Raw genomic sequence first — 27,266 nt, 5'->3', positions numbered from 1 at the left:
CATCCATAAGAAGACATAAAGGCAAAGGCTTAACTGGAATGTCAGAGAAAAGAAACACACAAATAACTTACTAAACAAGATATTAATTCTTAGGAAGACAGTTATTGTCTAAAACCCAGACCTTCAGACATGTCTGTCCATCATTGGAAAACAGCCATGAATTTTTATGTGAATAAAATGTCCTGAATTTTCACAGCAGCTTGTGAGCCTGTGTGATTTTTTTTTTCCCCTGAGAGACAACTTTGGGAAATGATAAGTTCTCCTATAAAAAGAATTTATTAAGATACAATGCTTAGCCTAAAATTTATAAGAAAATATGTTATAGATTTTTTTGTGAAATAACAAGTTATTATTTGAGAAACTTCTCAAAACCTGTGGAAAATAAAACTAATTAAAATGGTATAACTGTATCTGAGAGTGTCTCAGTAAAATACAATATCCCTGTGTTTGCTTTAGAACTATTTAGAACCCATGCTTTTATTACCTAGAAAATTCCACTCATGTTCTGTGAGGCTAGTGTGAAATGCAAAGCAAAAAGAAATACTGTAGGGACAGCATACTTCTAACATGAGTAACATAGCAAAACTACAAAACTGCAGTCACAACCTTAATAAAGAATTAGATGTTTAAGTTTTGCTTTTGATTCATTTTTAGGCTAATGGTGTAGCAGTCATGCAAATTTAATTTATTTTTTTTTCTAATAGTATCATTTAAATAATTCACTAATAGTCCTCTATGGTTAGGACTGAAAAATAGAGGAATTCCCATGTGAGAGTTCAAGGCTTAAAAATGTGTGCTGCTAAGGGTTGTGAGTGATCAGGAAGGGAAAAGGTACATTTCTGCAATCCTTTTGGTAGCATCATAATGTGAGAGAAACTTTCTACTCATGACAGGTCAGGCAAACTTTTTGCTGATCTGGTAAATACATGATTGATTTTGGAATAGAAAAAGATTTTAAATAAACTTATATGCAGACATTTTTGTTTCTTGGTAAAAGTAACAATTTGCCATATGCAAGAATATTGAGGTACAGGGAAGATGTATGTCTTACTATTACATGTGACGTGTTCTGTATTAATATTACATTGTGATGTGTCTGTGTTGTCTCTAAGTGTATTGAAAGGATAATGAAAAAGATGTAAGAGGCCAATAGAAATCCTTCATCCCTTTCTGCATGGAGTGACACAAAAGGTCCTTTTAATCCATTATTGCACATATAGAGTAGGAGAGAATTTGTACAATGCACCACTCAAAATGTTTGATTATTTTTCTTCTTTTTTTTCTATTTATAATTCCATTAGAAAGCTCCATAGGGGAAACCAACAAAAAAACCCCATGCAACAACCTAATAATGATTGTGGTATCATTATTAGGCAAAGTGTATTTATGTTCTGTTTCTATTTTCAGAATTATTTTGCACGAAACTTCTACAACATGAGGATGTTGGCGTTGTTTGTTGCTTTTGCCATCAACTTCATCCTGCTTTTCTATAAGGTAAAATGGTCAACATACTACTTTTCATGTTGAATACTGAAAAACATTCATGTTTTGTAGTCAGTATACTATGGTAAAACTGCCTAGTTTCACAGATTAAATACCTGCTTCATACTGCCACTTCAGAAATCTAACATGGTAAGACCTAAAGTGTTTGTGTGAAGTAATAATAGACTTCCAGTACACAAACAGCTATTTACAAAGTCCTGTGCAGACAGAGGCAGCAGACTGAAAAGCATACCCATGCCTCAGATGCTCCATTTCACAATACAGTGACCTAGCCAAGCCGAGCCTTCACTAGCAACTTAAACTAATACATGTCAGCTGAGATGTTTTCTTGTGCCATTATGCTCCCCTGAGAGGGGGTGTGTACAGTAAGAAGTCACATCATCTTAGGCTGCCTAGAATATAACTGATCTTCTTTGTCAAGACTTTTGGTATCGTTAATACAACTCTAGAGTCTTCAGACTTGAATCAGTTCCTGGCAGAGCCCTGCTGATAAAGACTGCATGTGGGAATGTCAGGAGTTGACTAGGTTTCTTCCGAGAGGGCTATGCTCGTTTTTAAATTTGAGGTGATAAAACTCAGCATGGCCCAAATTTGCTAACATGGGTAGAGTGTGAGGAAAAAAAAAAAAGAAAATGCACACTATCACAGATGGGTGTAACAAGATGAAAGGGCCCCTGTGAGGACACATGAGGATCTCTGTGGACAATTTTATGCAAAAAAATCTTTTCTCACAATTATATTGTCCTTGGTGGTATTGTTTTCAGTTATACTACATAGCTTGTAGTAGTGTAAACCTCCTGTCAAAGGAATACAGCTGCAATATTAAGATTATATGGTTTGAACAGGTCTCCACCTCTGCTGTGGCAGAAGAAAAAGAAGTTCCTGTGGTATCAGCTGGTGAAAGTACCAAGTTGAACAGCCTGGAAAGCGACAACCAGAGGGTCATTGCAGTGCATTATGTCCTGGAAGAAAGCAGTGGCTACATGGAGCCCACACTGCGGATTTTGGCCATCCTACACACAGTCATCTCATTCTTCTGCATCATAGGGTATTATTGTTTGAAAGTAAGAAAAACTGAACATCATTTTTTTCCTCTAGCTCCCAACTTTTTTATCCATTGAGTGGTATAAATTGGAACAAAGTCAGAGCAGTTTTGCTTAAGCAGGTTGAGAGACCATGTAAAGAAACACTGCTCGGTTAGCATAACCTACACAGAAATTGTGTGTTAGTTGATGTGTGAATTGAGGAAGTTACAGGCCAGAGCCTGATTTGCTGGGTTGACACTGGATCATAGGATCAGCATTTGCACTGTTACTGTGTCAGCCAGACAATTACAGCAGTCACCTGTATCAGAAGCTGCTCGTGGCTGTCAAAGACAAGCTGTGAACGCACCTGGCCAGAGGAAGCTATATGACAGTGTCTGCATTACTAGTCTGTCAGCTGGGTCTTTTGATAAGCATGCTGCATTTTGGACTGCTGCTACTGCATATTGTAACTATAGATAATGCCTACTTTTCATACACACTCTGGTGGTAGTGTTTTGGCAGGAACTTAAGCATCTTTTAAAGGAATAAAGATGCCACCTTCATTGGCAAAATGCTGCCTCTGGTTTAGGAAGACCAAATGCCATAAATCGCTGGAGCTGGGACAAGTATATCTGGGATGTACTTCCCCCATTTTTATGCTCTTCCTGAGGCAAAAACTATAGGTCAAAGTGCAAGATAGTACTAAATTAAATGGACCTTTGCCTATGACCCAGTATGGCAGCTCATTTGTCCTTACAATTACAATTTCTTTATTAAGCTTTTATGTGGTCCTTGATATTTTTCTTTTCCTCTTTTAATGGATAATACCTTAAAAAGGCATGATCTGCAGTTGTAGTTGAGACAAATGGGCATCATACTACTGCATTAAGTGGTTGATTTTCATATCTACCTTACATGTCTCTGCAGGTCAATAAATACTAAAACACATTTTCTTGTTTCACTGGTTGGCATGCAGCATGAAAGCTTAGATTTCTGTTTTTTCAGGTGTCCTCCCACTTTTCTGCTACATTTATTCACTGACTAGAAGGGAAGACATTACTATCATTATTTGCTGTAATGAATTGCTTTCTTTCCAATTCTGAAACCCTGAATAAAAGACCAAATATGGTGTCAGTCTCTGGGTGGCTGAATTTTGGGGACCTGTAAAATAATTCCAGGGAAGAGTAGTGTTTATTTTTTGTTGGTAACAGATTTCTAAGAAAAAATCCACTCCACTGGGATCACTAGTTACATCTGCCTTCTTGGAATATACTTTTATTCAAAAGTATATTATATATATTATATATATTACATTATACTGTATAACATCCAGCTGATGAGAGTGAGTTGTAGGTAAAGCCTTACTGCTCAGGTGTCTCAGCTGCTGGCAAAGAACTACAGAGTGCAAATCAAGTATATGGAATATGAATGTGATTTAAGGATTTTTTTTTTTCTTTTTACTGCTTCCAGTCTTTCTTTGCTCTCTGCTGTGAAACCACTTTGCTTCCCACTGTGAAACCTTAATAGTTCTTTAACAAATGAAAGGCAACCTCTAACAACTCTGGGTATCAAAAGGCAATCCAAAAGTGTAATCCCAAATTAATATTTTGGAACTAGAGTTTCTAAGCATTTAAAAAGTATTTTTATTTTAGCTCTCTCTCACTTGACTATCTCTAATAGGTCCATAGCACTGAAGAACTTTTTTTAATTTGAAGGATACTTTTTCAGGGGTTTTCGCCATCTTTTTACAACTGTGTGGTACACTGTAGTTATATGATTCTAAATGACCTGGTCCTTGTGCATCTATACCTTTGCAGTGTTCTGGGCAATTGTCAAGTCTTTTAATTTTTTTAAATAGTATTTTTGCTTTGTTCAGTTATTATACTTAATTTTGCATAACAACCATCTTTCTTAAAAATTTGCAGATATGTTAGTGCATTTTAAATAATTCTTGATATTTTTTCAACTGCAGGTTCCACTGGTTATTTTTAAGAGAGAAAAGGAAGTGGCAAGAAAACTGGAATTTGATGGGCTGTATATAACTGAACAGCCATCAGAAGATGATATTAAAGGACAGTGGGATAGACTTGTAATCAACACACAGTGAGTTTTTATCTACTCTGTCTCTTTACAACTTTGCAAGGAATTCTTCTTCAGTCTCCACAATTTAGTTGATCATGCAGCTTGTCTGGAATAAACAGTTGTGAGGGGGATAGAAAATATTTCAGGCACCTGTTATGCTAATGTTTAGTATTACTTTTTAATCTTATTCATTCCCAAGTTTTTCTTTAAAATTATTTCTGTTCTATAAAAGAAAAAAATTGTGATTAATTGTTTTTGGCAAGCACAGTGATGATTGTGAATTGCTGTCAGTTTGAGAGTGCTTTGCATCCTTTTAGAGTCTCTTGAAGGCTCTCCTTTTGGAAGACATTTAAAGTCCCGACTCTGCCTGGTGGGACTGTATGATCCAACTGCTTTAGAACTCTGTCTGCAGGCATTGGCTCTGCCACTCCTATCCCAGCCACATTAACATGGTGAATGCCATTTGGCAACTTTCATCCCAGTGACTTCACAAATGACTAGCTGGCGATAGCAACAACGAAGAGCCTCTTAGAAACAAAATCAGTATGTATTTTTTATGACGTACGTCTTAGTAACTACTCCATCATCTTCTCATGATTGTCTAAAATGTAATTTGTTTATCTGTGTTTTTCAGGTCTTTTCCAAACAATTATTGGGACAAATTTGTGAAAAGAAAGGTAAGGTTTCATTTGCAGAAAAGTTTCTTGTGAAACGTGTTAAATTTTTTAAGAAAGAGATGGGGGATAGTTTAAATTCACTGAAAATAATTTTTAGCTGTAACTCTCTGTTCAAGCTCTTTGGATTCCTGTGTATTATAGTTTCATTGCATTATTAACTAACAAAAATAAGGTCATAAAATTATGCAATGGAGCTAGTTAATAAGTGAGGACATTTCTGTGACTATTTCAATGTGAAATACTTTCCCTTAACAGAAAAAAAAAAATCCAAGATTCCCAATCAAGATGTTCAGGTTGTTTAAGAAAACCCTTTTAAACAGAATAAATATGTATCTTTTCTTTTTTTAAAAAGGAATAACTAGTAAGGTTCAAATACTTTCTTTGAGAAATCTTATTTTAATCAGAGCTTTTCATGTAGCTAGGATATTCAAAATGTCTCTTTCCTGTGTGACCTCATAGTGTATTTTTTTCTGTCAGTGATGATATTGATTTAGATATTTTCCTTCTGCTGGGTTCCCTTTCTCTTCCTGTTTTCATTAAATGAGAAGGAAAATCTTATCTTTGACACCCACCTCTTGCCTCTATTGAATTGGTTGCAAATGAGCAGAAAAAAAAATATTGCTAACTTTCATGATAGATGGAAACAAACAGATGAAAAAGATCATGCTAAGCCTCTTGTCTTCAGAAACCAGGCTAAAAAACAGCTGGTCTGCCCAACTGATTCTCTTGAATATTCCTCCTAACTTTAGGTCATGGATAAATATGGTGAGTTCTATGGCCGTGACAGGATCAGTGAGTTACTGGGAATGGACAAAGCTGCTCTCGATTTCAGTGATGCTCGAGAAAAGAAGAAACCAAAGAAGGATAGCTCCTTATCTGCTGTGTAAGCATTTGCTTCTGGTTTGTTTGTGTGATTGGGAGGTTTTTTTGTTTGTTTGGGTGTGTGTGTGGGGGGGTTGTTTCAGGGTTTTTTGTAAGTTAAAAAATCAAGCATTCAAGGTTTGTCAGTCAGCTTTGAATTATCGTGTTGCTCTTTCCTGTATAGCCATATACAATAAATCGGTTCTTAAGTTGAATGATACAGTGAATTTATTTCATTATAGACAACATATATGCAGGACTCCACTGGTTTTTTGTGCATGAAGATTCAGTTTAGTGTACAGCTGCTTGAATGTATCACATTTCCAGTTTTGATAGCATCATTACAACTGGGCTGGAAACTCCTTTTCGTAGTTCTCTCAGTCAGCTCAGCTGGAAAGAATGGGCAAAATCAGCATTGTGTCTTCTGGTTATAAAGAAATGATGGAACAAATCGAAGTGATAGCGACCAGTAAATAGTAGGAAGTAAATGTAAATGTAGGAAGTTGGATGATGAGTCTTCACATCTTTTTGTAATTTGTTTTCCCTAAAATGTGTATTTGCTTATCGTCTGAGAGACAGACCTGAAAAAAAGCCCCTAGACATTCAGAGTAATTGCATTAATTTTCTTTCTTAGGGAACTGACATCCTCAGCTTTTTTAAAGCTCTGCAAAAATGATACTCAACTATATTAAATAATATATTTAAACAGATGGACTTTTAATGCTACAAAGAGTCTAATTTAAGGGTTTATTTATAGATTTCTTTAAAAGCAATATTTTATTTGCAAGGATTTGCAAGGATTATATGGGGTAGACAGTGGGACCACTAGTAGATTAGAACTGCATTGAAGCAAGGGCTGATTTTGTAAAGATTAATCTTTAATAACCATCTTTTGTAAAGATGGATAAATAAACCTGGAGTCCATCTAAACAATCAGGTGCAGTGATAAGGCCCAAGGACTCTCTGGCATTGCAATACTAAATAAAATTTATTGCTGTGGCAGAAGTACTTTCCAGAATATTTTCTTACCTGCTGTTTTGCTGCTGGATTATAGTAGGACCCATACTTGAATTTAGAAAAAAATCTTTGATTTTTGTTACTCTTATTATTGGTATAAAAAGAAAATGAAACTACTTTCCCTTCCCTGTGTGCTCATGACTCATGTTTGGGAGGAAATTTGAAATAATGTTTCTGTGAATACTCTTGAAAAAGGAGACCAGAATGAAGCAGTTGGAGAAAGCTGATGAAATACTTAAGTTCAGAATCAGGCCAGAAGGATGCCAGTTTTTTGTTAATCTCTAACATCTACTTCATGTTATACATGTTAAAAAAAAAATTAGAATCTGATCCAACTTTAATGTTCTCCTTGAAGAAATTATTTCTTACTTAGAACAGATGAATATGCTGTGGGAAAATAAACTATGACAGAAATTTAGAGAACCATTCTCATAAAATTCATATGCTTCAGGAAGATACATGTATCCACTTTTTACCAGTTTCCAAAACGAACACTAAATGAAGCTACTAAAGCTTAGGCATATTCCAGATTCAACATTTTAAATAGATTTACAGTGCAATGAAGAGAGGTGGGGAAAGTACTGAGTTGAACCATTACTGCACCGCTTTGAGGCAAAAAATGGAGAATGGTATAACCTGGTGCAGATCACAGCTCCAGTGCCTCTGCTTCTGCATGTGCCAGCAGGAGATGGCCCAGACTGATGCCAGATCAGATACCTACATCTCTCTCAACACAGAAGAGAAATGCAACCTTTAGCATTTCCATGCCCAGTACAAACAAACCACGTTTTTCTTCTGTCTCCTTGACCCCTAGCTCCTACTGTTTCTTCCCCTTTCCTGTGGGCAAATAACCTGGGATTCCCTTCCATCTGTCTTTCTGCAAGGGACTTGGAGCACTCTAGTTGCAAGTGACCATGTTCCTTCAGAAGCTCCTGCCCGTCCGACTGTCACACTGCACAAAACCAATCCTCAGTGTACTGTTATATTTTAACTCTGGAAGAGCCATTCAGCTTATAGATGCACTCTTGGGTATTTTTTAAGTATAACTTACAGGTATTTAAATGTCTAAATAATTATTTAAATAGTATTATGTAAATATATATTAATTAATTAATATATAGTATTATTTAAATATAACCAACTAAGGAGGATGATGCAGTTGGAGCTTTACTGTAAATTAGACAGTAAAAACAGTTAAAATTTGTATACTGTGATTGAGACGGTGCACTGTTTTTCCATTGAATAAGTTTCCCTTCTGGGGTGGATGGGGTGTATTTGAGAGAATGAATCAAAAGACCTGAAGATGAAAGTTATTGATCAGAAGTGTCATAGTGAGGATTACCTCTCACTCCCTTTACTTTCCTAACTGCTCTTGGTTCTGTGGTCATTCGTCTAGTCAGAATCAATAGAAGAGGCAGCTGAGGCTCAAGCATCTGCAGCAATCAAGGCTTCTGTTGAATGCTCACATTGCAGAAGAATTCTACCCCCTTTCAAGAAGAGAAAAATGTTGATAATTTTTTCCTGGAAGATGTGAGGTTTCCGTAGTTTGACAAGAAGATAAACCATGTGATGTATACAAAGAATGAGTGCAATTTGCCTCATAATGTGAGAGAGGTTAAAAGGTCTTATTGCCTTGCCACAAGAACCAATAACCTAGGTTTTCAAAAGATTCTGGAGCAGGTGACCCCCTTGTTAGTAATGTAGCATCTTGGAGAAAAGTATTGTCTCTGATAAACTACTAGACAGCCTACTTCTTGCTCATAACGGCTGGTGAAAAAGTAAGAGATTTTATTTGAGGTAGTTTCTACACCTGAATTCCCAAGATATGATGTCACCACAGGATTTACAAACCTAACCAGTTGACCAATTAATAAATAACGAAGGTTTCTAATTTGCTGGGGTGCTTTCTATTGTACAAATAGTAATATTAACAGGTCTTCCTAAATACCTACATTGAAACATTAACTGTTAAGAATGATCGTATTTTCACTAATGATTTTTTTATAGCTTTAGAAAGATGGGTCATCTTTCTGAACTGTTTTCCCTGCTAGATTAGAGCCAACTAATTAAAACTGACTCTTCCCAGTCTTAATTTGTCACTTTGGAAAAAGTTTAAATGCTGCTGCAAGGCTATTTTTCAGTTTGAAGTTAAAGTAGTAATAGTGGTTCCTCAGCTGTAGCTGCTCTGAACAGTTCTGATGTACAAACACTAAAATGATTCAGGCTGAAAAGTTCAGAATTTTCTGATTCCAGTTAACGTTAATGTCATTTGATTGCCCGAATTTTTTTCTTTTTAAAAGGGAAGGATAACTTTTGAAAACCTACTATGTTATATTTGGAACAGCTGAATGCAGTAGGCCTTAGGAAAGAAGCTGTAAAACGTCTGGGTGTTATTGAAGGTGATGAATACTTGTGCAGGTTGCAGCCAAAAAATACAAGCAATTTCTCAGAATTTTCCTATTGTTTATTCACAGTGTGCATTCTCACACTGTGCCATCATTCATCCTTGCTAAACTCAGCTACTGAAACTACAGTACTACAGTGTATGACAACCTGTTCAATGGTGCAGAAAGAAGCCAAATAAAAATTCTTTCAGACTAGGAAATTCATCCAATATAATACTAACTAATGATATTCCAAGGGAAACTTGAAACCATGCTGTTACTTTCTGATTCACAGCTGAAGAGCTTAATTTTTACATGACTTCATGAGCAGAAATAAACAGGAGATTGCAGTATTATGCATGTTGTTATTGCTTTGCTATCCATATCAGAATTACTTTTAAAAATGAAGATATGGAAAGATAACAGTTCCATTTTCCATATAGGTCAATATTCATGCTATTTTTAGGAGCTCTATAGCTCTTGCTGTTTGTGAAATATAAATCCATCAAATTAAATTGATTGGAGACGAGTCCCCCTGGTGCTGGGTTTTTTTTTTGCCATTTCATGAGAGAGTATCCTGCTTATCCATAAGCAGTCCTGTCCTTGGTGTTTTCTACAGAAGAGAAATATAGTTATGAGTAGGTAGAATGTGATAACAAGAATGTTTGACACTAGAAGTGGGTCATATTGGATCAGAATAAACTAAAAAAATTAACTTGCTGCAATAATAAGAAATAAATCTCAAGAGGTTTTTGTTCATTTTACCACCTGAATAAGTTATTGAACAATATTTGAATGAGAAACTGTTCTTAACATTTTTTACTTTTTTTTCCTTCTAGGAGAAACTTTTCTATAAATTTTGATTTCTTTAATAACTCAAATTTGGGGCTAGAAAATTTGCTTTTAACTTGGGGTTGATGAAAATTGTATCAGCAACTCTTAGCTGTGCTAGACTGTTGGTGGAGAAACCATTTGAATGTTCAGGAAGCATTCCTACCTCTGGTGAAATGGCAGCATGCTAGATTTATCTTTCTGTGGTATCTAGAGCACAGCACAGTTTGGGGACTAGCTTGTTTCTAAGAATTTTTTTCAAGATAGGAATGTGGATTTTATTACGGATGCATCTTTCTATCCTTGTAAACTTGAAAGCCTGTTAGAAAAAAACTTGCAGCTTTTATTTCTCTAGTATATGTCGCTTTTTTGTTATACAAATATTATCCCTGCAGTTCTAATCAGACAGTGAATATCACCCAGTGACTATGGCCTGAGTCACCATGGAAGAAACTTGGGTGAAATCTTTGGCTTTAGTTTCTACAGAGTTGCTGTCTACCATGAAGGAAATAATGAAGCAAAACCAGTTGCTGACCATGCCATCAATGTAATTGTGTAAATGTAAACTGTGATCAACACTCACTCTTTAAAAAAGTTTTGTGCCACCTTATGAGAAGTTTCAGCTTTGTTAACCTAGTAATCGGTTGCCTTTGCGTAGGTTAAAAAAAACAACAAATGAAATGGTAAAAAAGGAAATTAAAGTCCATTGAATCTTGTTCAGCCAGGTAATAGACTCTAGAATTCACCATTAGTGAATTATGTGCTTATGATATTTTTGTTTTTACTTTACTTTAATAATACAATTGTTCTCTTTTACCTGCTCAGAGCTACATGTATAATTCCCTGTGAATAAAGGGTAAAAAACCTGACCCTAAATGAGTTACTGTGTCATCTAGATGTTTTCTGCATAGAAGTAAAATGTATGTATGAAAGACCTGCTGTGTGTAAATTTGAGAGCAAGGGTCAAACCTTTCATAAATCTACATTTCTTCTGCTTTTCCCTTTTTGTTCAAGTAGACTAATACACTTCAGAAGGAACAATGAATTCTTAATTAAAATAGGCTGTAGACAGTAGTCTATGTAGTGTTTATACACAGGAGGTTCAACGTGAGTCTTTTGCCTTCTAGTTTTGTAAAAAATGGTGTTAATTTTTGTTTGTATTAAAGAGTAAATACTGTTACATATAACACAGGTAGGAGTTTGGTATTTTGATGGCAAAGTATTCCTTGGGAGTGTAATATTCAAATAAAACTATAACTTTTGTGTGGTTAGTGGCTCTGGATATACTGGTGAGAATTTTGGAAATCGGACCCTGATAGATCAGAGTTTAACTCTTAGTATTCTAGCTAAGGCCTCAGGTAATTCCACATTAAACACCTGTCACAGAAGTAGTATGTACTTTTATATATATCAGGTGTATGACATCTGCCAGCATTATTATTATATAGAAATGCCAACATTTCTACTTGTTTAGTGAACAGCTCTTCTCTTTTAGGAACACTGAATGCACTCACATTTTAAGAATGAAAGTAGGACAGATGAACTTTTTCAAGCTATTGTTGTTCATATTGGTTCCTGAATTGTGATCCAAGTTCAGAATTGGTTTTGTGTCAATATGATACAGATGCTCCAAACCTTTCCAAAAAGAAAAAGTCAAAAACTAGAGGGATAAGATACAGTTACAAATAAATATGGTATACATCTTATTTGGTAAGTTAGTTGGAGCACTTCTCCATAGAGGAGGGAAAAAAAAAAAATGCTTCAAGCAAACTAAGGAGTTTAAGTCTAGTGCAAAAAAATGTAGCCTAAAGTCAAGACATTTATTTGTGTTGCTAGAGTAAGAGGAGAATTAATATCTAAAGGTATTAATTAAAGAAATATGAGGGACACTTTTGGAGAGAATATTTTACAATATCAGTCTGTGCTACATAAAAGTTTGGTGAAGAGAGGAGTACAGTAGAAGGGGCTAACCTAACAAAGCAACAAAAACCGTGGAAGAAACTGGAAGCCCAGAACTGAACACAGCACTCCAGATGTGGCCTTACCAGTGCTGAGTTAGAGGGGAAGGATCACCTCTCTCGACCTGATGGCAACACTTCTCCTCATGGAGCACAGGGTACCATTAGCCTTCTTTGCACTGAGGGTACATCACTGGCTTATGCTCAACTTGCAGTTCACCAAGAACCCCAGGTCCATTTCTGAAAAAGCTTTTAATATAAATTTCTCTTTCATTCAAATTTAGCTATGATATCAGTAGGAAAAACAAAGGATACAAGCTCTGAGATTCATTTCTCCTCACTTTGTCTGTCTTAAATGTTATCTAATTGTGTCACCTAAGGTATGCTATCATAACTAATGGTAAAGAATTGGCATTTTGAGGTGAAAATTCTCTGGCCTTTTTTGACAGCTTAGGTGGATCTCATTTAAAAAAAAAAAAAAATCTTTTTTTTCTCCATGGATTATAAAGACCATTCATTTCACTTGTGTGTATAACATAACATTGTAGATATTCATCAGCATTATGTCTGATGGATCCAAACTAGTATTTATTAATTTGTTTTTCTGCTTTTTTGGGGGGAAGCATGTCCATTCTAGACAAAAAGCGTGAATTAGAAGAAAATTCTGATGCATTTCAGCTTTTCGGAGAAATAGATCAGCTGATATCCTCTGTGTTTATGTGACAATACACTTCCTTGTTGCAAGTTTTCCTACTGTGTTTTGTTATAAAATGCAATTTATTTATTTATTTTTACAGGCTAAATTCCATTGATGTGAAGTATCAGATGTGGAAATTAGGAGTTGTTTTCACTGATAATGTAAGTTTATCAGTGTATGTATATATACACACATATGTATATGTGTATACATTCACTTTCTAAAAACCACTTGTAAACCCACAGTGCTTCAAAAGGGGGTATGAAACACTCTGGATCATATTTAATTTACTACATAGATTAAGTAAATCTTGGAAACTTAAAAAGACATTGCTGAAATCTTTTCCCAGTTACATAGGTCTGTAGAACCTCAGCCAATTCCCACCCCACTTCTGATATGCTTTATTCAGGACCAATAAGCAAGCACTGCTCTGTAGAATTAGAAAACTGACTATATCAATTTAATTGCCATTTTTCATATTGTTTGTAAAGTTTATGAACACTTGAATATTACTGAAGCACAGTCAGATTGGTATAGTTAATGTACATGGAATTGCTAAAATTTGTATCACTGAAACTGGTAGTAGGATGTGACACAGGATGAGGCTGATGATTTTAATCATTTGAAAAAATGAGTTTTTAAAAACAAAAAAAAAAGGAATGGTAACAAGACTGACTGTTAAAATACTTTGCCCTTTACGAAGTCACTCATCATATGATTATTAAGTCTTATGATTATTGCTTACCTAACTCAGCTTATTTTACTGGTGGGAAAAATGGTTGGGGAACAAATGATTTTGGAACTAGGACTGCCAGAAAATGGAAGTGTAATCTGACTTTAGTCAGGAAGAGTGAAGCAGTAAGTCTCCAGGTCTACAAGCAGCATGATCTGTAAAGAGTTAGAATTTGTTCAGGATTAGATTTTTTTTTCTAAGGCAGGTACTGTAATTCTTTTTATAAATATGTACTTGTCTTTAAGTCCAATGAAAACTAAATGATAGACGAAAAGGTGAAATTAGCATTTGTAGTAAAGATTAGTAAACTAGTTAAATAAAACAACTTTTAAAGTAGTAGTTTTAGTAATTTTAGTAATTTTAGTAGTTTTAGTAATTTGAATTTGTAAAATTCCTTTTGTTGCTTGCAGAGTCCTTTCATTTTCATTAACCACCTTAGGGCTTTAATATTTTAATGTAATTATTTAGAAAATTCATTAAAAAAAATTTGAATCAGAAGACATAGAAAGATTAAAAAATAATAAGGGTTTAGCAATTTCAAAATTAGTTTTTTGCAAATTCAAATTTAGAATGTCAATTTTCACCATATTTTGTGAACTCTGTATTTGCTGATTCAATATTTTTGCACAAAGAGAAAATTCTGCAAGACTTCTACAAATTCTATGTAAAAAAAAGTTTTCTATGTAAAGAAAGGCACATTCAAGCAATTTCTACCTTTTCTTAGTGTTTTGAATTAAGTTAAAGATAATAGCTGTGATTTTTATTTTGTGATGTACTTTTTTTGTCTGTTAGTCTTTCCTTTACCTAGCGTGGTACATGACCATGTCAGTCCTTGGCCATTACAACAATTTTTTCTTTGCTGCTCATCTCCTTGACATTGCAATGGGATTCAAGACATTACGAACTATCCTGTCGTCAGTGACCCACAATGGCAAGCAGGTATAAACCGGCATCTCTTTTCAGCTTTTTTACTTCAGGAGTACACAGAAAATGTCTCTTTATGACTTAATTCAGCTGCTCTGCAAGCTGAACAAAATTGTTATTTCATCGTGAAGTTTAGAACTTGACCCAGTGTGGAAACCAGCCAATGGGTTTTATAAGCATAAGAAAATGAGATTAGGATGTATGACAGTCTCTAGCTGCCATGAGCAACTGTGTTCAAAAGTTGCTGTTTAAAATTTTTTTCAAGATTCATCTAAAGAAAGGTCCAGTTGAGACCCACTTACTCTTTCTGTTAGAGGACTGTTTGAGAAACTCAGCTCTTTGAGAATAAGAAATCTTTTCTTAAAGAAGCTATGAAATATGAAAATACATTTCTGATTTAAGTAAAGAAAATAACTAAGGCTTTTCACCTACTGAAATCTGGTTTAGGAATGGCATTTAATGTAACCTGACATTGTTCCTCAAGTCTGATGGCCTTCCTACTTCAAAGGACCTTTGTAAACAATTTTTAGTGATAAAAAAGCCATCATTGATCTGCTTAGAAGATCTTCCAGCAGGACAGCTAATATAATTCTTATTCAAGTGGGCTAAGAATGGTAATATGAAGGTCTTCTCTGTTACATATACTTACGTGCTGTTGTAGTACGATGGAATCATTCAATTCTAACTTTATACAATGTAGATGTTTTAGCAATCTGGTGGCAAGTGCCATTTGAAATTTATCAGTAGCAAGTTATTTTTCAGGGGTTTTGTTTTTATTCTCTTGTGTTTTAAGCAAGTTTGATAGTAAAGAAACATAAAATCATTAGCAATGATTTTTTTATAAATGCAAAGGAGGATTGACTCAATTTAATTCTGCCTTCAAATGCACTGTCCTTGTCAAAATTTTTAAAGAACTAATACATGTTTAAATGGACAGAGTTTATATTTCAAAATAGCTAGTGAAGCACATGACATATAGAAGACTTTTAAGTGTGAAGTCACCTTGACAAGCTTATTTGTTTTAATTTATGTGGCAAACAAGTTTCATTTGTGGAACAAAAATTGTGTCTTGAAAAGTTACAGAAATCAACATACTGCACTCTTTGCCCTTTGAAGAATAGAATTTCTTAAATACGTCACTCTGATTACTTAAAAGAACAAAAACAGTAAAAAAAAAAAAGAAATCAGCCTGGACCTAAAAAAAGTGAAATGTTCTATGTTTTAAAAATAGTCCTGAAATTTTAGCAAATTATTTATGAAGTAAAGGGGGCATTATTTATGATAAAGAACTTTTTAGGTCTTGCAGCTATGCAAGTGAAATATCAATGAGCAGGATATTGCAGTTCACTTCCAGCTACTTTCCAAAAAGCTCAAGGCAAAATTTTAATGATGCTGCAGTTGAGTAGCAGGGTATTTGTTGCTGCTTCTCTGAGTTAGATGTTAGATTAGGAAGAGGGTTTTTTAGACATGATTCCATAGAAGTAAACAAAATTGTTTCAGTATTAAATGAGTAGAAATACTATGTTGCAGTTATATAATAGGTGATATTAAATAGTACTATTACTACTAGGTAGTAAACTTTTGTCTAATTGAGTGGGTTTTATATGATTCTAATGTATTGTGTATGTATCCACTAGATTTTGCAAGATTTGTCTTTGTAATTGTGTTTCCAAAGCATAGTTTTGCTTCAAAATAAAACAGGTGAAATGCACAATCTTTCATCAAAATATGCAGATATATTACCAAATATTACAAAGATAGGCAAAGAGACAGAGAAAAAGAAAGTTTTCCTTCTGCTAGTACATATAGATTATTTTTACTTCTCTTCTTGCAAAGAAAATTGTATAGCATAATTCCATGGTGGTGTTATATCCACTCTATAATTTTGTCTTCCAGCTTGTCCTAACAGTAGGGTTACTGGCAGTAGTAGTGTACTTGTATACAGTAGTGGCATTCAATTTTTTCCGCAAGTTCTACAACAAGAGTGAAGATGGTGATATGCCGGACATGAAATGTGATGATATGCTAACAGTAAGTCTTATTTTGCTTTCTGGATTTTTTTTCAAAACTGTTATATTTTCATCCTGAGCTTTTTGCAATTCCTATTCATACAGTCATCATACATCATGCAATTCCTATTCATACATCACTAGCCAGCAACAGAAAAGACTGTAATTGAAGGTAAATGAACATAGCTATAAACTAACAGAAGAAATGTGATGGTATTTTCTGGTATAGTTTCTCAAAAACTGAAAAAGAACTACAATCTGACCTGCATCAGTTAAAGGGCAGTACTTCTGAATCTTGAGGTTCTATAGGCCATTCAGGAGGAGGGTCAGTTTATAGGCAAGGACTTTCGTGAGTAATTTAGGTACTGAAATGCTTGTTGAAGCTTGGAAATCCATCCGTTTCCCTCAGCATGAATTGCCATTGTTAGCTTCAATTGGCAATTCTGTAACTGAAATCTCTCCCATGCACTGAAATTGATTTTGTACTTACAGAGGCAGTGCCAGACTTTGCAATTGTGGATGGCAGGTAGAGCTTAAATAACAAAGAATTTCTAAGATGCACTGCAGTTAATAGCCTTCTAAAAGCAATCAAGTATAACAAAGTTAACTATATTTCAGTATGTTATGAAATGTGAATCACTTCCAGGGAATTGACACCATTAGAAAGATCAATAATTAGATAAACTGTGGAAGCAGACTAGTATATCTGTATTTTTTTCCAGTTTGGGACATCAGTACAAGACATAGATAAACTGGAGCATAAATAAGTGGAGGGCCACTAAATTGTCAGATGCTGAAGCACTTGCCCTCTGAGGAGAGGCTGAGGGAATTGGGCTTGTTTGGCCTGGAGAAGAGAAAGCTTTGGGGTGGAGGGGAGTGGAAGAGCAGCTCCCCAGTGCCTGCAGGGAGGTTACTGGGACGACAAAACCAGGCTCTTTACAGCAGTGCATGGTAGAAGGCCATGGACATAAAGTGGAAAAATGTTTCTGACTGAGGAGAGCCAAGCACTGGATTGGGTTGCTCGGAGAGGTTGTGCCGTCTCCATCCTTAGGAAGTTGTGAAGATGTGAGTGGATAAAGCCCAGAGCTACTTTGAGCTTATAGTGGACCCTGTTTGGAGCAGGATTTGGATCAGAGACCATCCAGAGTCCCTTCTGACCTCACCTGCTCTGGAATTCTCTGAAAACACAGTTACAAAAAGGCTATAATGTTGGACAGGAATGAGTTCGAATAACATGTGATACACTCTAAAATCAGGGTTGTCTTTTGTAAAAGCAGTAAGACTTGCAATGTGTGTGATGTTAAAAAAAAAAAGAAAAACAGAAGTACAGAGAATAGATTTTTATTTTTAGAAATAGCAAAATAAATTTTAAAAATGTTTCAATAACTTGCACTACATTCACTCATTAATGATTGCCTTTCAATGGTGAAATGACAAGTCTAAAAATTGTTACATGTTTCAGCCATTGTTCACTCATGATTGTATGTTACTGTACATTGTACTGACATTGGTCTTACATAAGGGATTTGGGGGCTAAGTGAGGCATAGAAACAAAAGAATGGATTTTTTGTATGGTTAGGTTTTAGGAGTCTTTTTGATAGAGAACGAGAAACCTGGACCTGTAGTTTGCAAAGCTACTTAAAGTAAAAGAACCAATCCCCTGCTCCAGACCTCTGAGAGTGATGTTATAATTTTCTATTAAATTATAGGATGATAAACTGGAAATTTTGCGTTGTCAGCATCCCACATAGCTATAATATTATACCACTTTTAAAATCATAGTTTCACGGTATTAGTCTCAGAATTTTTCCATCATTAGCCTGTGCTCTGTACAAACATTGTCAAAGGTTTTTTGGTTTGGTTTGTTTTTAATTTTCATTTGAAACACCAAAGGTGGGATAAGTAAGTCATTCACCTTTGAGCTAGGAAAATGAAAAAGGAGATGGCTGTGGTGGCAATGGTATTTCCTATTTGCACATTAGTGAAACAATTGTGCATGAATAATGGTATGCTGATGGGCTAGAGGTAGTTGAACTGCTATATAATGACGGCACATGAAATAATGCAGCTTCAGCTGCACAGCAGCATCTTGCCTTCTTCAGAAATACACATAACCTCAAAGCAGAGAAAAAGATGACTTGACATAGCATAATTCCTAGACCATAGACCAGTTCTGCCAATTACTGAAAATGCAGCAATGCGTATTTTTACTTTTGGCTGCAGACAAACTTTGTATCCATTTGTTTTGTGTTTTCTAGTGCTACATGTTTCACATGTATGTTGGAGTACGTGCAGGTGGAGGCATTGGTGATGAAATAGAGGATCCGGCAGGAGATGAATATGAAATCTATCGTATTATCTTTGACATAACTTTCTTCTTTTTTGTGATTGTCATCCTGCTTGCAATTATTCAAGGTATGTATTTGTAAACAATGGTGAGACTGAAAGAGTTACTTAGCAGTACAAAGATCTTAGTGCTATGGTAATCACACACCTAAGATTCAACTAGGGCACCAGGCCAGATAATGAAGCACAGATTTATATAGGAAATCACACACAGCTGGCTTTTCTCCATACACTGTTCTTCCTAGTCTCTGTAAAATCAAGATCTTTGCTGTGAGAAGAGTGCTGTCACTAGAGTTTCTATGTTCTCATTGCCCTTTCTAAAAGCCTCCTGTAAATGATAAGCAAAGGAAGTGATGAGAAAGCGATTAACCTTAAAGTTGTCTTTCAGCATAAATGCACCTTTGTGAGCCTATGTGAACAAAATCAGTAACGTGTGCTGTCAGTATTCCCCTTCCCAGCATCTAAAGTTCTTGACTGTCTGGCAAATCTTCAGATTGGTCATAGTGATGTGAAAATTGGAATAGAGCTTTAAGAAGTTTAATATTTTCTTGCATAAAATCCTCTGTTTGGTGTGATGCGTACTTACCTGAACAATGTCAAAGAGTAAAGAAAGGTGCTTGATATGAAACAGCTTTAGTATGTCCTGGTTAATGACAATTGAAAGTCAGCTGCCATCAGGTTAGCTTCTGAATTTGAGTGAAACTACTTGATGATAGTGTGGCTCCCTGTTGTCATCTGATACTGATACTGAATTTTGGAAGTCAGGGTTTTCTATTATGTTTGTATTGATGATGCTTAATGTTATTATCTAAAGTACTTAAAAGCCCCATCTGTTTACATGTTATACCTTCAAAAGATTGTCACAAATGCCGAGATCATCATCTTTTATTGAAGTCTGCAGAAATTAACGGAAGAATGTTCTTGATTTTGGAAAAACATGTAATGATTTTTGCTAGATCCAGTTGCTGTTATAAATAGCAATACCTTATTGCTTTCTGTCAGCTAACAATTAGCTAACTTACAATGATTTTGACAGCAGTAAGTATGCTTTCTCACTTCCTTAAAAGAAGTGTAGAAAGTGACTCTGAGCTTGTGTATAACTTGTGTATAACTCTTACTCAAGCAACAAGTTTTTTAAAGGGTTTGGGAAGGATGCAATATTTTTTTATAGCCTGAAGTGGCATATCTCATACTGTTTTGTGAGTGGCTGAAGAGTAGAGGCCTTAGATGTCAATCTTTGAGTATGATTCTCATCAGGTATTCATCAGTTTTACAGCTCAGTAGTGTCAATAATGATTGTGACGTTAGTCCTTATTTGTACTGATGTAAGTAAAGGGAAAATCATAAAGAATTTATAATCTGAGCCATAGAGCCTGTGCTGGTTTTTCTTCTTTCTGTATTTCCTTGAAATGACACCTTACTTCTGTAGAGCTCTGACAGCGGAACCTTGTACTATATGACAACTGCAATGGGTGCACAGAGCTCTGGGCCTCTCTGCAACAGCTGTGTAATAAATCTCTGAATTATGTTAAACATACAGTAGTATCTTTCCATAGTAAAGCCTCCGTCACTGTAAAACCACAAGCATCATGTACTGAGTCAAGATTAGAGCACTGTAACTACAACAGAAGTCTGCTTGTCCAAATTTATAATTCCAAATGGTACTGCCAGCCATGTTACTGGTAGCCATTTTCTTTGACTTGCTCATTTTTCTTCATGTATTGAGTTGGTTATGTGGTCTTTAGAATGTATATGGCTTCTATTGTTTCTGCACAAGATTCTCATGTAATAGTCTTTGTTGGCATTATCCCTGGATTTCCAAATATTCTTTGCCACAGTTCTTGAACATTAACTATCATTTTATCTTAAACCCTAGGTTTAATTATTGATGCTTTTGGTGAGTTAAGAGATCAGCAAGAGCAAGTTAAGGAAGACATGGAGGTAAGAACATCCAGTTAATGAACCATAGCCTATTTTCCGGTTTTCAGTCAAAACGCAATCTAACTAGTTTTTTAAACAAAGAGGAAAGTATAGTTCTGTACATGGTCCAATATCATACAATGTCCCAGATGAGATTCTAGTCTCACATCTCAGTTCATTAGATGGAAATAATAACTGACATGGTTTTGTAATTGACTTTTTGTATCTGTTAAAATATAAGGACTCATGTAATTAGTTCTGTTAGTACCCAATAAAATTCTTTTCAGACAGTTTTATGAAGAAAACATCCAGGTTCTGAATAGCATTGACAACTCTTTGAAGACTCTTGTGAAAGGGGTATGCTATGCTTTGACAGGTGCTAGCTGCTACCTTGCACGTCTCCTTGCAAGGGACACAAGCCCAGGTTGTCTAAACTGATATCCTGTGTATTTTGGATTTTTTTGCCAGTTCCTAGATATTTTTCCAGATTTTTTTAATACCTCCAGATCAAGTGTGGTCAGTTTTTTGCTGTCAGTGACAGCAAAAATTCAGGTGAAAAGTCTTAGATCTTATTTTCTCAAGTCTTTTTAAAGTTTAGACTAATCTCTGTCTTCATTTATGGAAAGAAGAAAAATCTTTGTACATTGGTGTATATTATTATGAATTACACCTCTGTGGCTATTTCAAACTACAGGTTTCTAACACAGGATGTTGACACTGTCATGTTACACAATCTCAGGTGTATTTTTTCTTTGGTTAATCTATGTGAGAAAGTAAGCCATACTTGGCAGTTTTCTATTCTGTTTTATAAGTATGACAATAAGAAATCAGAAAAGTGTTGCAAACCTGCTGTGTTTTGTAATCTAAGCTTTGAGCATATTCAATTTCAGCTGGACAAATACAACAGGCATCAAGGTAAATATTGCCGTACATTACAGTGAGTGCTACTTGCAGAGTTAAAGGAAAATAAAATAAAAATCATCTTTGACTGTTGTATGCCATTCTTTCTCCTTGTTCACTTATGGTTGGCAAAGATTTTTTATTTTTTTTTTTAAACAGTAAGAAGGTATTCTGGTGGCAGTTAAACTGCTATTCAAGTGTTTTGTCTGAGCTATCCAGTCCCAATCATTAAAAGAAAAGCCCTTTTGTTCAGCACAAAACATGATATATGAAGTACAGGATGACCTGTCATTTTAAAGAAAATTTTTATATTTTTATTGGTCTTTTCTCACAGAGGACAGGGTTATATATAGAATTAAAGTGCTCTGTATTCTTTCTTCTAGACAAAGTGCTTTATTTGTGGAATAGGAAATGACTACTTTGATACAGTGCCCCATGGCTTTGAAACACACACTCTACAGGAGCACAACTTGGCCAATTATTTGTGAGTACAGCAAAAATTAACTCCTTAACATGACCCTTGCAGCCTCTGCAAATACCAGATTAGCTCTCTTACATAAGGAAGGTTCAGTACTATTTGGATCTGATATGCACTCATGCTGTCTGAATATATAATTCTGTGGCAAGGAATGCAAGGAATGAACAATATTTTCTTGTTTCCAGCTTGGTTTTGACACACCAAGTTTGTGTGAGAGTTGGAAACTGGAAACTTAGTATGTGGCTGTGGAGCTGTAAAATTGAAAGTGTTGCATAAGGTACAGAGGAACACTATGAACTGGGCCTGGAGACTGGTGGAGACAGTGCACAAGCAAAGGAGTAAGACAAAAGAGGGAAAACTTACTTTGGACAAAATATTTTGAGTGCAGTGTTGAGGCTGACTAAGAGAAACTGGGACAAAGGAGGGTAGGGGAACTGGAATGAGGAGTTGGACAGGGGAGGGATCACTCCAGGGGCATCAGGTCCACCAAGACTAAACTTGGTATTTTTAAATCTAGAAATAAAATAATTTATCAATCAAGTCCACAGTCACTGTATCATACTGTTTCTCTCCTGTCAAATACATATGAAAATCCAGTGCCAAAGTGCTCTTAGTATAAAGCAATGGATGGATTGTGACCGTGTCTATAAACTAACATTGCAGGTACACAAAATATTGAGACTAAAGAACTTCTACATGAAAAACAGGTTGCGCAAAGAAAATACATTAAAAGAACCATTGTGTACGATTTTGTTTCTACAAAGAATAACAGACAATAGCATACTTATTCTAAGTGCGTCATCCTAAAGAAATATTTTTTAATATTTTTGTGCATTATCATGTTTTATATGTAAAAACATACATATGTAAAAACATATGTTTGGAGAGAATGTCTATTATGAGTGCAATTTTCAAAACATTGCCTAGTGTCTGTCAGATATCTCAAAACTCCATGACTACTGTGTTTTTAAAATTAGAATTTCTCTTTATGCATGTTGATCTTGGATTACATAAACCAGTAAAATATCACCAACGTATAATTTCAATAAGAGAAATCTCTTAATTGTCTTCAGCATTTCTTATTCATTGTGAGGAGAGGAAAAAAGAAAAAGTTCCAATGGCTGTTCTCTGTCTACTTCCATGTTGGTGTTCACATGCAAAGAAGTCTATTAGATTTTTCAGATTAGGAAGCTTAGAGAATCTCATTTAAACTGAGTTGCTATTTACTGTGAGTCAAACTCTTGCATTTTAGCATAGTATGACTGGATGTCTACGCTGTCAGGAAAGTATATTTCATGTGTCTGGGAATATTATCATAAATAGAACTCTGAAACTTGTAAGTCCATGACAGCATTATCACTCACAGTACATGCTGAAAAATATCCATCCCTCTGTGGGTTGCCTGATGTTTCAAAATATTGCATTCATAGTATCTGTTTCTTTGCTTGTAGGTTTTTTCTGATGTATCTTATTAACAAAGATGAAACGGAGCATACAGGACAGGTATGTTGAACAACACTATGAATGAAAATATTTATTAAAAAAGACTGATCCTAAAATAAAAATCATTCAGGCTTGGCAAAACTACGTTCCCTATATGGTATGAAAGTTAATTCTCATTTTTCTCAACAATTCTTAGAAATTAGTGTGCTTGTTAGGTTGTGTACCAGTTCTCTAGTACTTCCTATTCCTATTTTGTTATCTGACCTGTCATTCTTAAATTATTACTTTATACACAATATAAATACAGACTATAAAAAAAAGGGAAACAGAACATTTAAGCACCTTGTGAAAGCAGAAGTATTCATTTCTCCCTGTTGATTCTTTTTTAATAGTCTTTGTCCTTTATTATTATCTATATATAATCTTTTGTGTCTACATTCCTGGATAAGTCCATATGAAACACCATGTGCATGTATGTAAAATTAAATCTGTGACAAAAGTTTTTCTTGAAGGTTTCTTCTTTGCTGCTGTTCTTTCAAACTTCTGGTGCATCTGTAAACTTCCTTTAACTATACCTAAAGTCAGTAAAAGAATGTCTTACATTTACACACTACTTTTTTCTAGTAAAAAGCTTGCAGCTGCCTAAGAAAATGTTCCCAAGTTGCAGATCAGAAAACAAAAAACCTGAATATCATCAAATGCATAGCCCTACAGCTTTGAGTCAGAGGGATTATTTGCTATAAATCTATGTAGCTTACTCTTTCTGAATTCTAATGTATGTACTGGGCAATTTTAATCACCACCTTATTTGCATAAATGTTCTCAGCCTTGTCCAGGATCAGTTTTTATCTATTTGCTTTGCTACATTTTAGTAGCCATTTGTCATTTGAGATTTTTTTTTTTAAAAGTTGTTTTTATTTGTGTTTTCTTTTCTTGTTGTGTCCTACTGTATTTACTGAACCAGATTTCTACTACCCAGTCAGTTTTGATCTGATAAGTTGAAAATTGAGACTACTTTGTACTATGTTACTTCTAGGGACACAGTTTAGTGGTGGACTTGGCAGTGTTAGGTTTACAGTTGGACTTGATCTTACTATGACTCTATAACTTGTGTAACACATGCCCTTTTTACCATGGAATTTGTGTAATAAAAAGCACATTTAAGTGGTGTGATTAAAATAGAAGTAAATTGACATACTGCCTAGAAACATAGCCTTACCTGACCAAATAATCAGAAAGAAAAAACCAACCCACTGATTCAGAAAATAGTTTTCTTCTAAGAAATAATTTTAAAGGCCATTCTGGTTTATGTATTGTGTGTAAGCATATTTTGAAATGACTGATCAAGAAATTCAGTCAAATTTCTATGACAGAAACTATTCTGCTTACCCTGGTATTTGTCTTGTGGCCAGCTTTAATTGAGCTTTATGGTGCTTCTGGATGTGCAATAACTAAATAAACTTTTCCTCTTCTATGTGTTTCTCTAGTGCTTTTTGACTATGTGACCAAATATCTAAAAGCTACTCTAAACTGATTAGAATCATTAACATGATTTTGCGGATTGCTATACAACCTGATATAAACAGAATTGAAAAAGCAAAGCAGTATATACATTAAAGCGGGAGTCATGGTTGGTGCTTTCTTATTGAATCAAATTACATTTTTTTAAATTGTGTTTCTTTCAGGAATCCTATGTATGGAAAATGTATCAAGAACGATGCTGGGAGTTTTTCCCTGCTGGTGATTGCTTCCGAAAACAATACGAAGACCAGCTCAACTAAGAAGAGATGAGGATTTACAGATGAAAATATGTCCCAACTCTTTTGGGAATGTCTAAAATCCCCAAAGTTGTGTGCTTTTTGGAGCACCAAAGCTGTGTTTTTAATGACCCAACTGTGCTTTTATTCTCTTGTGTATTTGCTTTAAGAACACTGGAGTAAAGAAAAATTAAAAATAACAGCAACTCTGGAAAAATGCCAACCATTTGCACACACAAAAGATATCCCTACACATAACATGCACACATAAGAAGAGACTTGTGACAGCTTATTTCTGAAACTGCCAGATGATACCCTTGATCACACACAGGGTGACATAGTAGCAACACTCATTCAATCTGTTTATTTCGTCATCCTGGAAGGAACTATGTGTAGTTCGCAGAGCACTGTAAAGGATTGTTGTGGACACTAAGTTGTGGGGAAATAGTGCCTTACTATATGTGGGTTGAGCTATGCAGAAGATGAGTGCATGATGACATCAGCTTTTTTATGTCCTCCCTTTCTTCCAAGTTAATTTTTTTGTGCTTTTAGTGGGTTTGGGAGAAAGGGATTTGATTGTGCACATCTTTTTAATGACTGGAGTGTCTCAGGACAAGCTTAGGTTATTCTCATCCAGTTGATTTCACATTTACCTTCCTCTTTATCTTTTGCTCTTATTTTGGTAATGCTCTGATACAACACTGCACCTTTATGAAATCTTTGTATGAAAACAAGATGACTGCAAAAAACACTTTAACAAGAACTGTTTCATTGCATGTTTATTATGCAAGTTTAAAACAATCAAAAAGCAACCTTCAGAAGCAAGATGATCAACATGAAAAAACAGTCACAATAATTATATCCATAGTAATAAAGTGTTGTGGGCTTTATTGTACATCTGGAACAACTGTCATCAGCCAACAATGTATATGTTAGGAATTTAACAGTAGAATTGGTTTCTTTTCTTTTTCTTTCTTTCATTTATGCCACCTGTGATTGATAGTGGAGTTGAAGATTTTCTTGTTAAATTATTTTTTAAAAGCAAAGCTGAAGCAATATCCATTCAGGGACTCCATCAGTTGCATCATGAAACACTAATGATGTGTACATCACTGCATTTTGAGTACTTTTCAATTGTAATGCCATTCTTTACAAATAAAAAGAGAGATTCAGAATGGAAAAAAGATGGTTTTGGTAGCATCTGAGCTCTTTGTTATGGAGTCTTTTTATTAATACCTTAATTAATTATGCCAGCTTCAAAATAGAATTAAGCTGCTGTTTTCTTAACAAATGTTTTGGGTTATGACTTCTCTCCTAGAATTCTTGCTGTTCCAGTGCTCCACTTCATTACTTTACAGGCCACACTTTTGTCATAAAATAAACTGGCTGTATGAATATTTGGCTATAACTAAGAAAAAAATCCTTAAAAAAACCTAACTCTGAATTCTTAAAAGCCAGGCTTTCAGTTCAGTAGATTATGAATATTGCTTTTCTGAAACTGGGCTCCTTAGGAGGATAATGGTAAAATTCTCTCAAATTCTAAAATACTTGTGGCCAGAGGCTGGGCAGGCAAGTGATGGTGGGAGAGACAGGTACAGAAGCAACAATTTGCATTCAGGTTTCAACCACTTTCACCCCATTAGCAGAACTGAGTCCAGCTTTTTTCCTTTTTTCCTCCCTGTTTGGCACAACTCCGTATAGCACTTTCATCTTTTTTCATC

At 35.1% G+C, this 27,266-nt stretch overlaps 1 protein-coding gene across 1 annotated transcript in view; it reads left to right on the top strand.

Moving 5' to 3' along the window:
* LOC104128861 (ryanodine receptor 2) overlaps positions 1 to 26,591 on the top strand; it is a gene marked incomplete at its 5' end in the record, with an annotated part of 147,072 nt that extends 120,481 nt beyond the window's left edge. The window contains 13 exons of the mRNA XM_035897117.1: positions 1,408 to 1,494; positions 2,349 to 2,567; positions 4,501 to 4,631; positions 5,245 to 5,287; positions 6,037 to 6,170; positions 13,136 to 13,196; positions 14,561 to 14,707; positions 16,589 to 16,723; positions 18,960 to 19,116; positions 20,924 to 20,988; positions 22,251 to 22,351; positions 23,797 to 23,848; positions 25,474 to 26,591. Of these exons, the coding sequence (XP_035753010.1) occupies positions 1,408 to 1,494; positions 2,349 to 2,567; positions 4,501 to 4,631; positions 5,245 to 5,287; positions 6,037 to 6,170; positions 13,136 to 13,196; positions 14,561 to 14,707; positions 16,589 to 16,723; positions 18,960 to 19,116; positions 20,924 to 20,988; positions 22,251 to 22,351; positions 23,797 to 23,848; positions 25,474 to 25,569 (1,428 nt within the window). The remainder of the gene's footprint in view (positions 1 to 1,407; positions 1,495 to 2,348; positions 2,568 to 4,500; positions 4,632 to 5,244; positions 5,288 to 6,036; positions 6,171 to 13,135; positions 13,197 to 14,560; positions 14,708 to 16,588; positions 16,724 to 18,959; positions 19,117 to 20,923; positions 20,989 to 22,250; positions 22,352 to 23,796; positions 23,849 to 25,473) is intronic.
* Positions 26,592 to 27,266: the final 675 nt, after the last annotated feature.

This window comes from Egretta garzetta, unplaced genomic scaffold (genome assembly GCF_000687185.1).
Source record: "Egretta garzetta isolate BGI_Z169 unplaced genomic scaffold, ASM68718v1 scaffold887, whole genome shotgun sequence".
In the NCBI taxonomy this organism is placed as follows: Eukaryota; Metazoa; Chordata; class Aves; order Pelecaniformes; family Ardeidae; genus Egretta; species Egretta garzetta.
Note: the sequence above shows the minus strand (reverse complement) of the source record. Positions and strands in the feature narration are given on the sequence as shown.